Source organism: Carya illinoinensis, chromosome 8, assembly GCF_018687715.1.
Source record: "Carya illinoinensis cultivar Pawnee chromosome 8, C.illinoinensisPawnee_v1, whole genome shotgun sequence".
NCBI lineage: Eukaryota > Viridiplantae > Streptophyta > Magnoliopsida > Fagales > Juglandaceae > Carya > Carya illinoinensis.
Genome location: NC_056759.1, coordinates 7,441,885 through 7,453,244, shown reverse-complemented (window position 1 = coordinate 7,453,244; position 11,360 = coordinate 7,441,885). Strand labels below are relative to the sequence as shown.

The following is an 11,360-nucleotide window of genomic DNA, read 5'->3' as shown; positions in this document are numbered from 1 at the left end:
AGCCCACATGTGGAATATGACTTAGTGGAAGCTACGTCTTACTACCATGGAAAAAAAACACTTTGATTAAACACACTTGTATTATATATTATATGAGATTTTTAAATTTAGAATACTCAATAATCTGATTTAATGAAACGTATAATACACATGTATTATACTTAGGAATTCACGTCTTATGCACCTAATACACGTGTATATGTTAAGGAGAAAGAGAAAAATATAATAACTAATCTTTAATTACTTATTATTATATAAACTATTAAGTATTGTAATTATTGTGATTAATAAATCATATAACAACATTGAATGTTATCTCTCTCAACATTTATGTCTTCATTCTATATGCCGATTACATTCACACGTATTTAAACAAACGGTGTTAACTTTAACGGAAAAACAAGAAAAACCGTTAAAACAAGATTTTCCGTTTCATACACACTTTTTATATATAGAAGATATATAATCGCTTTTTTAAGACACAAATAAATATTGAGAGATCGAAAGTTTTTAAATAATAATAATAATAATGACAATTTATTATTATAACGCTGTAGGCTCTAGCGGCAGTGGCGATGGCCAACCGGGCACGGTCCCTTTCCCTCCGTCAAAAAGATGCATATTTCAAAACATTGTGAGAGAAGTCATGGCCCCAGCCACAGCCACTTGAAACGTTACCGACACTACCTCAACCTTCACGCTTCTGAAATTTCCTTTTCAATCCGTTGTGGAACGTTTGAGATTGGTCACAGGAGTAAATGCTCCTTTATTGCATATGAGAATACGATACACATCTTGTCCAGTAACTGCTGCAAAGTATTTCCTTTCTATTTTTCCCACACCCACACAACGTCATTTCACAAATCTCATAAGGCAGGCAGCAAGGCGGAGATATTTTAGTGTATGCTTGATCTCTTTCGCTTGTGGGTTTCATTTGAGGTGTTTTTCTGTGCACAGGAAGTGAACCCGGGAGGTCTTTCGCTTTGTTCTTTTTCTTGTTTTGTTTTGTTTGGGGACGGAGTGGTTGGAGATTTGGGGTGGTCTGGGACTGGGTTTGAGATGGGTTTTTTCAGTACTATTCTGGGTTTTTGGGGTTTTGGAGTGGGAACTTCAATTGGGCTTGTGATTGGGTACTACATGTTCATCTACTTCCAGCCGACTGACGTCAAGGTCTCTCTCTCTCTCTCTCTCTTTCTCTCTCTCTCTCTCTCTCTCCCTCGCTCGCTCTCTCACTCGCTCCGTATAAATTTTCTTTTGACAGCAATTTTGGCTTTCCATTGGTTATTCTTGATCGTGTTTGTCTGAATGTATCTTTTCTTTTCACGCTTTTGCTGCTCTGAATGTTTGCTAAGCCTAATATTGTCGATAAAAGGGTTTTTACAGTGTGTCATGATAGTGCCATTCATCCGTATAAATTATTGAGTAAATCATACACACTATGAATATTTCATGGCCATGTCTGAGCTCCTGCAAGATACTGCTGTGCTTGCATTGCATATTGGCAATGTGTGAACGCTGTTCGGGAAGCGATTCTCTATACCATAATCTCAATCTAATTGGATAGGATGTGCAGTGTATGCGACTTCAAGTTCTATTTCGCAATGGTTTGAAGTTTGTGTCGGCTAAAATCACATAAACTTGGTTTCTCTCGCAATATATGGTACCAAATTTGTCCAATTCTTAATCGCGATCTGGCTCTTTTAATTTTTACTGCTATGACAAAGTTTTAGTTAAAATAATTGTTTATTGTTAAGGACAGCCGCGCAAGAGTTCGAGAGAAAAGCAAAATGAATGTAAATTATGTAGCATGTTAAACCTACAATGTAAGTTGATTGCATTTTTCACATATATTGCACGTCCAGGATCCTGTGGTTCGCCCTTTGGTTGAGCAAGATACCAAAACTTTGCTACGTTTGCTTCCAGAGATACCCCCATGGGTTAAAAATCCTGATCATGATCGCGTATGTTATTCTTTAGAACTCTTTTTCCCTCATTTCTTATAATGATTGATTCTTATATGAATTATCTTTTTAAAAAATAATAACAAGTTTCTTGTACTTTGGTTTTTCTGAAGCTTGACTGGCTTAACAAATTTATTGAAATTATGTGGCCTTATCTGGACAAGGTATGCATACCTGTGATAATGTTTATTACTTGTAGTGGACGTTATTCTTTGAAGAAATTTGCTCCTTTTGCTATTTGAGTATTGAATGTTCAGTATTTCTAGGCAATATGCAAGACTGCAAGGAGTATAGCAAAGCCCATTATTGCTGAGAAAATTCCACAATACAAAATTGAGTCCGTTGAATTTGAAGCACTGACCTTGGGCTCCCTACCACCAACATTTTCAGGTGGAACCGATCTCCATCTCTCTCATACTCGCACCTGCCGGGAGGGATTATTTTTGAAGTATTAAATTATTTTATAAATTTATCTATGTTCCTTTATCATTATTTTTGTTTATATCGATCTGGAACTTAAGAGGCTTAAGTTTGGGCTGTACCATGTAATATATACCATTCCAAATAAGGCACATTATCACACCATTCTTCTTGTCCTTGTTGAAATCTTAGTTTCCATCAGAGCAATTCTTTTCCTTGTCTTGACTCATATTCCGAGTTTCAACAATGACTAGTGACTTCATTCATCTTGAGCCTTCCTTACTCTATGTGCACGTTTTTATCCCATATAGTGTGTTAGAGGTAGAATGCTAATTCTTGATCTTGTTCCATGCCAGGAATGAAAGTTTATACCACTGACGATAAGGAGTTGATAATGGAACCATCAGTGAAATGGGCAGGGAATCCTAACATCACGATTGCAGTTAAGGCTTTTGGGTTGAGAGCCACAGTACAGGTATTTCTTAAACAATAGCTGGTGAATGGAAAGATACTGCTATATGTCAGTTGAGTTGAGAGAATTATTGATGGATTCAAGTTCCTTAAAGAGTTTTGATTTCATGGGAGCATTTCAGGTTGTTGATCTGCAAGTGTTTGCTTCTCCACGTATCACCCTGAAGCCTTTGGTTCCAACCTTTCCTTGTTTTTCTAAAATATATGTGTCTCTCATGGAGAAGGTGCGTGTCAATGATTGAAATTTTAAAATATTAAGTTATCAGTGGTAGTTTTACAGAAAAATTATCCTTGTTGCTACATGTGCTTTATCTGGGCTGATGCCAATAGTGTTTAAATCTCGATAAGAAGGTTTCATGCTTAAGGAACAATTTCTTAGCACCTGTTTTTAGTCAAAAACTTATCTCATTTATGTAGGGCACAATTGCCAGTGTTGGTGTGCAGTTATAATGTCCATAATATGTATTTTTTTACAAGAAAAAAGAAGGGTGCAAGAGAACTTTCCAGGAATAATATCCATAATATGATGTCTCAGTCTCTCTGTCCTTTTTCTTTTGTCCACTTTTGGTAATTTTATTCTGATTTTTGCAGCCACATGTTGACTTTGGACTAAAACTGCTTGGAGCAGATGCTATGTCCATTCCTGGACTTTATAGGTTTGTCCAGGTAACAGTTCTATTTTCGTTTCCCCCTCCTCTCGAGGCTTAATTTATGAGTCCATTTTTTTGTTTTTGGGGGGGGGGGGGGGGGGGGGGGGGGGGGGGGAGGAGTAAATTACTAACAAAATACTTGGTTGGTAAATTCACTGAAAATATGATTGAATTTACTCCACTTTTCTTATTTGTATTTAGTAAAATCATGTTTCTTTCCCTGATATCCCATTTTTCCCAGGAGCTTATTAAAGAACAGGTTGCAAACATGTATCTGTGGCCAAAAGCCCTGGAAGTACCAATATTGGATCCATCAAAGTAAGTGTATCGTTATACTTTAAATTATGATGCAAGCCTTTTGTTAGGATTTGCTAATGTTAATTTTTTGCAGAGCCATGAAAAAACCTGTTGGGCTTCTCCATATGAAGGTTGTGAGGGCAATGAAGCTTAAGAAGAAAGATCTACTGGGGGCATCAGATCCTTACGTGAAACTTAAGCTCACTGAGGACAAGCTTCCCTCAAAGAAAACAACTGTCAAACACAGGAACTTGAATCCTGAATGGAATGAGGAATTTAATATGGCTGTTAAGGATCCAGAATCTCAAGCCCTAGAGATAATTGTTTATGATTGGGAACAGGTGTGTTTTCTTTTTCTTTTCTTTTCTTTTTTTTTGGGGGGGGGGGGGGGGGGGGGGGTGGTGGTGGTTGGTAAATACGCGAGTCCAAGTGCACCCCTACCTGTAGTCCATAGAAACTTTCCAATTGAAAATGTGGCAAATTGTGCACTCATTACCTCCAGCCCCTTCTTTGTTTGGTACAACTTTTGGATTTCACTGCACACCTTTAGAAATTAAGTGGAAAATTCAGAGCCTCTCTTTAGTCCAAAATCATCCTTTGGTTGAGTTGTACAGGTCTTCGTATTATGAAACTATTGATGTTTAGTTGGATTTTCTTTAGTTTTTCCTCATGTTTCTCAAGTTCTGTTTCCTTTGACTCAGGTTGGCAAGCATGACAAGATGGGTATGAATGTTATTCCTTTGAAAGAGCTTACACCTGATGAGCCTAAAATTATAACTCTTGAACTACTAAAAACCATGGACCCAAATGATGTTCAAAATGAGAAGTCACGTGGGCAACTTGTTGTGGAAGTGCTTTTCAAACCTTTCAAGGACGAACAAATTCCTGATGAAATGGAAGATCAGAATGACGTACAAAAGGCTCCAGAAGGAACACCTTCTGGCGGTGGTTTACTTGCAATTATTGTCCATGAAGCCCAAGATGTGGAAGGAAAGCATCATACAAATCCATATGTCCGGTTGCTTTTCAGAGGCGAAGAGAGAAGAACCAAGGTATATTGTTGTCACTAGTTTGCTTTTCAAATCCAGCATTCTTTCCTTATTTACAGCTATCCTGTTCAAAGCAGCAAAGATCTCTCTTTTAAATATGGCATCCTGCTCATTCGAACGGTTGCCTACAAACTAGCTCTAACATTGTTTTTGAAAGTGCCCAAGTGCGCTTTTTTTCTTTTTTCTTTTTTCCATGGGGTCCCTACCTCCAGCCTAGCTGTAATTGACCATCTTGTGCAATTGGCTCAGCATGTGAAGAAAAACCGAGATCCAAGATGGGACGAGGAGTTTCAGTTTATGCTTGAGGAACCACCCACCAAAGATAGGCTTCATGTGGAAGTACTTAGTGCCTCCTCAAGGATGGGCCTGCTGCATCCGAAGGTACACATTGCATTCACTACAAAATCATGGTCTTAGCACCAATTTTAAGATGGTAACACATTGAACTCATGCAGATCAGATCTATTGGGGGGTACACTGCAGGAAATTTAAATGCTGATTTTTAAAATGCTGAAATGAGTCTAGTTTCTGCATTCTCTTTAGCATGCGAAACTGAGCCATTTATAGTTCAGGTTTTTATGTTTCCTTGTGTTGTTTTCTTTCTCCATCAGGAAACTCTGGGCTATGTGGATATAAATCTGGCTGATGTTGTCAACAACAAAAGAATTAATGAGAAGTATCATCTCATCGACTCAAAGAATGGGCGTATCCAAATTGAGCTGCAGTGGAGAACCTCATCTTGACAGTAGCAATTCCACATGGAATATATGCTTCAAAGGTGTTCCTTCTTGTATTCACAGTAGGGTTTGATATATGCTTCAAAAACTTATTTCTGTAAAGAAACCGAAGAAGAAAAACAATTTACTCCAGCTTGAAGTTTGCTTTTACCAAATTTGTGTTCTTAACACTATTAGTAGAAGCTGATTCAATGTTGGGTTTCTGACTTTCTCATGCCCCAGACCTCGAGGGGCATCATTTTTCCTCAATTCGTATGTAATTACTAAATGAATACATTGGACTTCGTGGTAAAATACACTCATTAAAGTAAAGAGAACTGCTACAGACAGATACAGAGATTACATAATGTAAACCTATAAATTGATATGGTTTTATGAAATCTATTAGATTTACTTTATGATAAAAGTAACTTTACAATTCGATTTACCACGTCAAGTCACATTAATTTGTGAATTTATTTTTGTATAATTCATTGGTGGCTATAGTATTTTCCTAAAGTAAATACTCTTCTTGAATGCCAACCAGAGCAATAAATAATTCATTAAAAATAACCTTCCAATATCTATCGTTGTGACAGGCAATTTCAAACTTGATAAACAGTCTTCAAACTTTTTTTTTTTGTTTTATGAATTAAGCCTACTTCAAGATCAAACTTCAAACTGAATAGGTTCTCTTTGTCAAAAGAATCAGTCTCCTTGCCCAGCTAGCAAGCCCATGTGCCAATTATTCCTGACCTTTGACATTCTCTTCAACTTTATCCTTCAAATAAATGAGGTAAATGCTTCTTGAACCGAAAAAATGAAACGGCAATCTTGACCGATTGTATTTTTTGTTATTTTTATTTTTATTTAATAATTAAGAAAGTGATTATTAATAAATTAGTTTTTTTTTTTAATTTTTTAAAAATATTTAAAGATGCAAAAATTAAAAAAATGATTTAAAATAAAACAAAAAAACTTCGGTCCATTTCTACGGTCCTAGTGGCACAACTCAACAAATTATAAGTAGGAGGGAGATAAATCCACTGCTCAATGGACAAAATGATTAAACTTTGTGTAATTTCAAGAAACTTTCTTTGCCGTTGAACCCAAGTTTTCTCATAAAGGGTCAAAGTTCAAACTATGATTTTCTAATTATTCCGTTTCATCTTAATAAAATCTCTTTCTTGGAAACTTGGTCAAAGTTCCATTATTTCAGAAGAATTTAAGAGAAATGATACTGGTTCTTGTATTCTGAATTTAGTAATGATGAAGGCCAAATTTATCAAGTAATTACAGACAGAATTGTGCAAATCATAGTTATTTTTGTCGCATGCGCGCAACTATCTCATCATAATCTTGGCACGTACAATTAATCATAATCATCATAGTAACCGACGGTTGCTAAGCTTCACCACCATAATCATATCGGCGTTTGACACAATAAATCCACTTACTGCCGACAAGCTTTCCCGAAGATGGGCAAGGTACTATGTCCAATCTGTACATATCAGGGGGCCGGAAATTGAGTTTGCAAAGCTTTTGTGGGAGTAGATCTGGTATACAAAGGCAAGATGATGATGCCTATCATGCATAAAAGTTATAAAACATGGTTTAGATCCGATTTGGAGGATTTTTTTTTTTTTTTAACCATAAGGAACATAACAAGGAAAGACACGTCTAATTGATGCCTTTGCATGTATGTCTTCAAATATAACTTATAAAAGGTTTGCCAGTCTTTTATATAACAATTATTCTATGGGTTTTGCTATATACAAGCAAAGTAGCGTACTAATCTGCGTACCAATACTAATTCTTTCATACTTAAAATTTAAATTAGTACTGTTTTTAATAAAATCTACTTTTTGACCAATCACAATAAATTAGTACACATATTAGTGCACGAGTGTGCTTGCATCTAGACTTTTTCTTATTCTATATATAGTCACACCATGTAGTTTCTATGCAGTCGGCATGCCACGTCTACTATTATTAAAAAAATAAAAAAATAAAAATGTAGTTATGTGACAAATACAGTTACCTTTAAGCCAAAGAAAGCAACCACAATAGTAGAGATGGGATGTTTTGATGTCTGTAGCTCCAAAACCCCCCTCTCCCATGCAAACTTTCTTCTCTGAAAGTGCTCAACAAGACTCAAAATCCAAAAATCTCAGATAAAAGGTCCTTTTGTGGATCCCATAATGCAAAGTTCATCTGATGGATGAAGGAGAGGCCACAGACCAATCAACAAGAGTCGTTCCTCAGTGAGACCAAGAGAGAATTTGGTGATGATGGTTCTAGTAATAACGAAACCCACTAGGAAAGGCCAATTCCAATTCCATTCTCTCTTGAAGAATACTAGCCACAAATTGCACTTCGCATCTTCTCTTCGCTTTATTTTTTTCAAATTCTACTTTCTCATCAAAGTACAAATTATGTAAGGAAAAAAAAGATAGAGGAAGAGGAAGATGGCGATTTCTCCTCCAACAAAAACAAACTCACCTTTTGGATTTCTTGTTTAATAGGTTTCTCTCAAATCTATTTCCAAGATTTCTTTCTTTTGTTTTTGCCCTCAAAATTTTCCTAAAGTTTCCAAAAGTTCTCTAACATAAGGTTACAAACTAGAAGAAATGAAGGAAAGGGTTTTGAGGGAGATTGACACAGAGAGGGTCTTCAGAACACAGAGAGAAGGAATGAGAGTTATCTAATTTGGGAAAATGGGAAAAAATATCTAAAAATTGAAACGGTGCCGTTTTGATTTTTCCACATCAGCACCTTTTGCCCCGCGCTTGCATAAGGAACATAACAAGGAAAGACATATCTAATTGATGCCTTTGCATGTATGTCTTTGAATATAACTTATAAAAGGTTCGCCATTCCTTTGTACAAAGTTCCAACCTTTGGGACGATTTCGATAACTTGAGTAGTTTTCCCATTTATGTCCGGCGAGACAAGTTTAATATGTTTCGAGATCAAACATAACCAAGTGTATAAAGATTGAAATATCTAAAATAACATCGAGAGAGACAAAGATACAGAGAATGATACTGAAATATAGGAGATTGAAAGAAGTGCAGTCCAAAGTGTTTGTAACACAAAATTTTAGGCTACTTTGGTTATTGAAATGTACTGAGATCAATTCAGTTCAGTTTAATTTTAATTTAAGTCTAACGTCTAAATATACAATTTTTAAATTATTAAACTAATCTCAATTCAAAACTTTTTTACATATGAGACCCATGACCTTTTTTAACTTTTTATAAATAATATTAAATTCATCTTTACATCTAAATACATTTTAATTCATCTTAGATGAGTTTTACAGAATTACTATCTCAACTCACTACTATTCATAAAAAATTAAACTTAACTCAATATTCAAATACAGTTTCTTACAAATTTTTTTAACTCGGAACTGTAGAACATTGACTGTGTACAGTGTATAGATTCTGTAGAACATAGTTGTATTCCTAGTGACAAAAATACCTTTATCAATAGATTCCTAGACTGTCATTCTTTGAGCCAACGTACAACAAACATAAGCTAAAAAAAGGGTACAATAAACAGTTAATACTATCCTATTTTGGATGCTATTGGATGCTACTCGGCCGTAGTATTTATCATTCTGAGGTGTCTCAAATGTAATTGTATTTTTCTTTAAGCATTTTAAAAAATACATAAATATACTAATAGTTATTTTTTTAATATTAAAAAAATAATAATTAAAATGAGCTATCAGAACCAAGAAATAAAATAAGGTAGCAAATTAATAACTTTCTTCTATTTTTACGGTTCATTTTCACAATTGTACTTCCCTAGTAATTATAGAGCTTATAAGATGTGTCAGTAAAAGATTAATATTATTTTAATATCTTTAAATAACACGTCAATGTATCATAATTTATAAGACGTGACAGTTAAAAATTAATGTTAATCTAATATTTTTACATCAAATACATAGACGTGTTATGATTTAATTGGCGTGGAGGTTATAAGAGTTGTTGGTAGGTGAGAAATGAGAATGGGGGCATTTTTAGAGGCATTCTGCGACTGAGCCGAATGGCACACAAGATTGAAGACTCTACGCCGTGGCTTTTAACGATGAGCTTGCTGTTGGTTACCCCATGTGGTTTATCTGTGTAATTTGTATCCTACCACTCGATTTAATTCCCGAAAATAATAGCAAAAGAAAGTATTTATTTAGAGAAAAAAAATAAATTTAGACAGGACGTATTTTTTACTCTAATTCATTATTTTATTATTATTTTAAATATTAAGAATATTTCAGATATTTTCAGAATATTTCATTACGTGAAATATTTATAATTTTTCTCAATACTGTTCACTATCTAAACGTGAAACTACAAGTTTGGAGATTATAATTTATAATTGAAGCTGATAGTGTAAGTTTTTTTCGATTCTCTAAAAACAGAATACCTCAAAAGAATAGATTTCTCTTTTAAAATGAATTTAACCTCTGAAAAAGTTAAAAATACATTCAAAACTGGAATAAATTATGTAATGATTTTAATATTTTAAGCCTCGTTTGGATTTAAAGTTGATCTCAACTCATATCGTATTATCTAATCATTATAATTTTTCTAAATTTTTATACAAAATATAATAAACTATTCAATATTTTCAATTTTTAAAACAATAATAATATTAAAAAATAATATTTTAATAATATTTTATTTAATTTTTAACTTTTATTTCAACTATTTTATCGCAACTTATTATCCAAATCTAACCTAAAACGTGAAAACTAATTAAAGATAGCGGGAAGAGTTAAATCTATATGAAAAATAAAAATAAAATTACAAAAAGAGATGATAGCCTTACAATTCATATATAACTTATCAATAAAATAATTTTTTTTTTTAAATTTTAAACCTATCAAATCAAAATCAAAATTAATATAAATATTTAAAAAAATATGATTTTTTTAGAAGATCGTAAAGAAATTATAAATGAGTAATTATTTTATCATTTTCCTATTGGGTTTCGGGGAGAGAGTGTCTTTGATAGTAAAATACTTGAAGTGGGAGTTTTGTATTTGGTATTTTATTTTTAATTTTGGTATTTAAATATATTATTTATATAATTTAAAAAGTAAAATTTAATTTGTAAGATTTATATTTTTTAAATTTATTTTTTAAATCAAATTATGTTATATAAATATATATTTACTCTAAAAAAAATTTAAAAAAGAAATTCTTTAGACTTTTATCAAGAATTGGAGGAGTGGTGTTAAAAAAGATTCGAGCATTGGAAAAGCTGTGAAATTGAAAAGTTTAGCTTTTTCTGGCCATAAATTCCTTTCAAAAACTTTTACGTTATATTCTAAGCCGACTTTGGCCCAATGAAAGAGATCGTGATTCGTGACTGCTTTCAACGTCTCAGTCCCAACTGTGTAGCTTCAAACTCCTTGTTCTTATCTTTTTGAGGTCTTGTCAGAATGTTGTGACCTCATTTTCCCCATCATGTAGATGATCCATTGTGAATTTGGTAGCCTTGATTTGTTACCTCTAATATTATCTTTTTTAAGAAGTGTTATGGCACAGAAATTTTTCTTTACACGAATATACACATCAATTGAATTTTGTACGATTCTATTATATCTATTTTATAATATATATAAAATTATATCAATTTATAAATCTATTTTTATATAATTTTATTATTTTCGTTTTAATTGTTTTATTATTTTAATTAAGTAATAAAAAAAACGTACTATATCAAATTACATTAAAGTAATATTATTTTTATTTAATTTTTTTATTATTTTTGGGTTCT

General features: G+C 33.3%; 1 protein-coding gene across 1 annotated transcript; it reads left to right on the top strand.

Moving 5' to 3' along the window:
* The first annotated feature begins 572 nt into the window (after nucleotides 1–572).
* Nucleotides 573–5,740, top strand: LOC122319211 (synaptotagmin-2-like). Its single transcript, XM_043137169.1, has 12 exons — nucleotides 573–1,170; nucleotides 1,863–1,961; nucleotides 2,075–2,125; nucleotides 2,228–2,351; nucleotides 2,738–2,856; nucleotides 2,975–3,076; nucleotides 3,444–3,518; nucleotides 3,744–3,820; nucleotides 3,894–4,140; nucleotides 4,501–4,851; nucleotides 5,098–5,229; nucleotides 5,460–5,740. Exons 1-12 carry the CDS (start codon nucleotides 904–906, stop codon nucleotides 5,589–5,591), a joined length of 1,776 nt encoding a protein of 591 aa, XP_042993103.1. The 5' UTR covers nucleotides 573–903; the 3' UTR covers nucleotides 5,592–5,740.
* The last annotated feature ends 5,620 nt before the right edge of the window (nucleotides 5,741–11,360 follow it).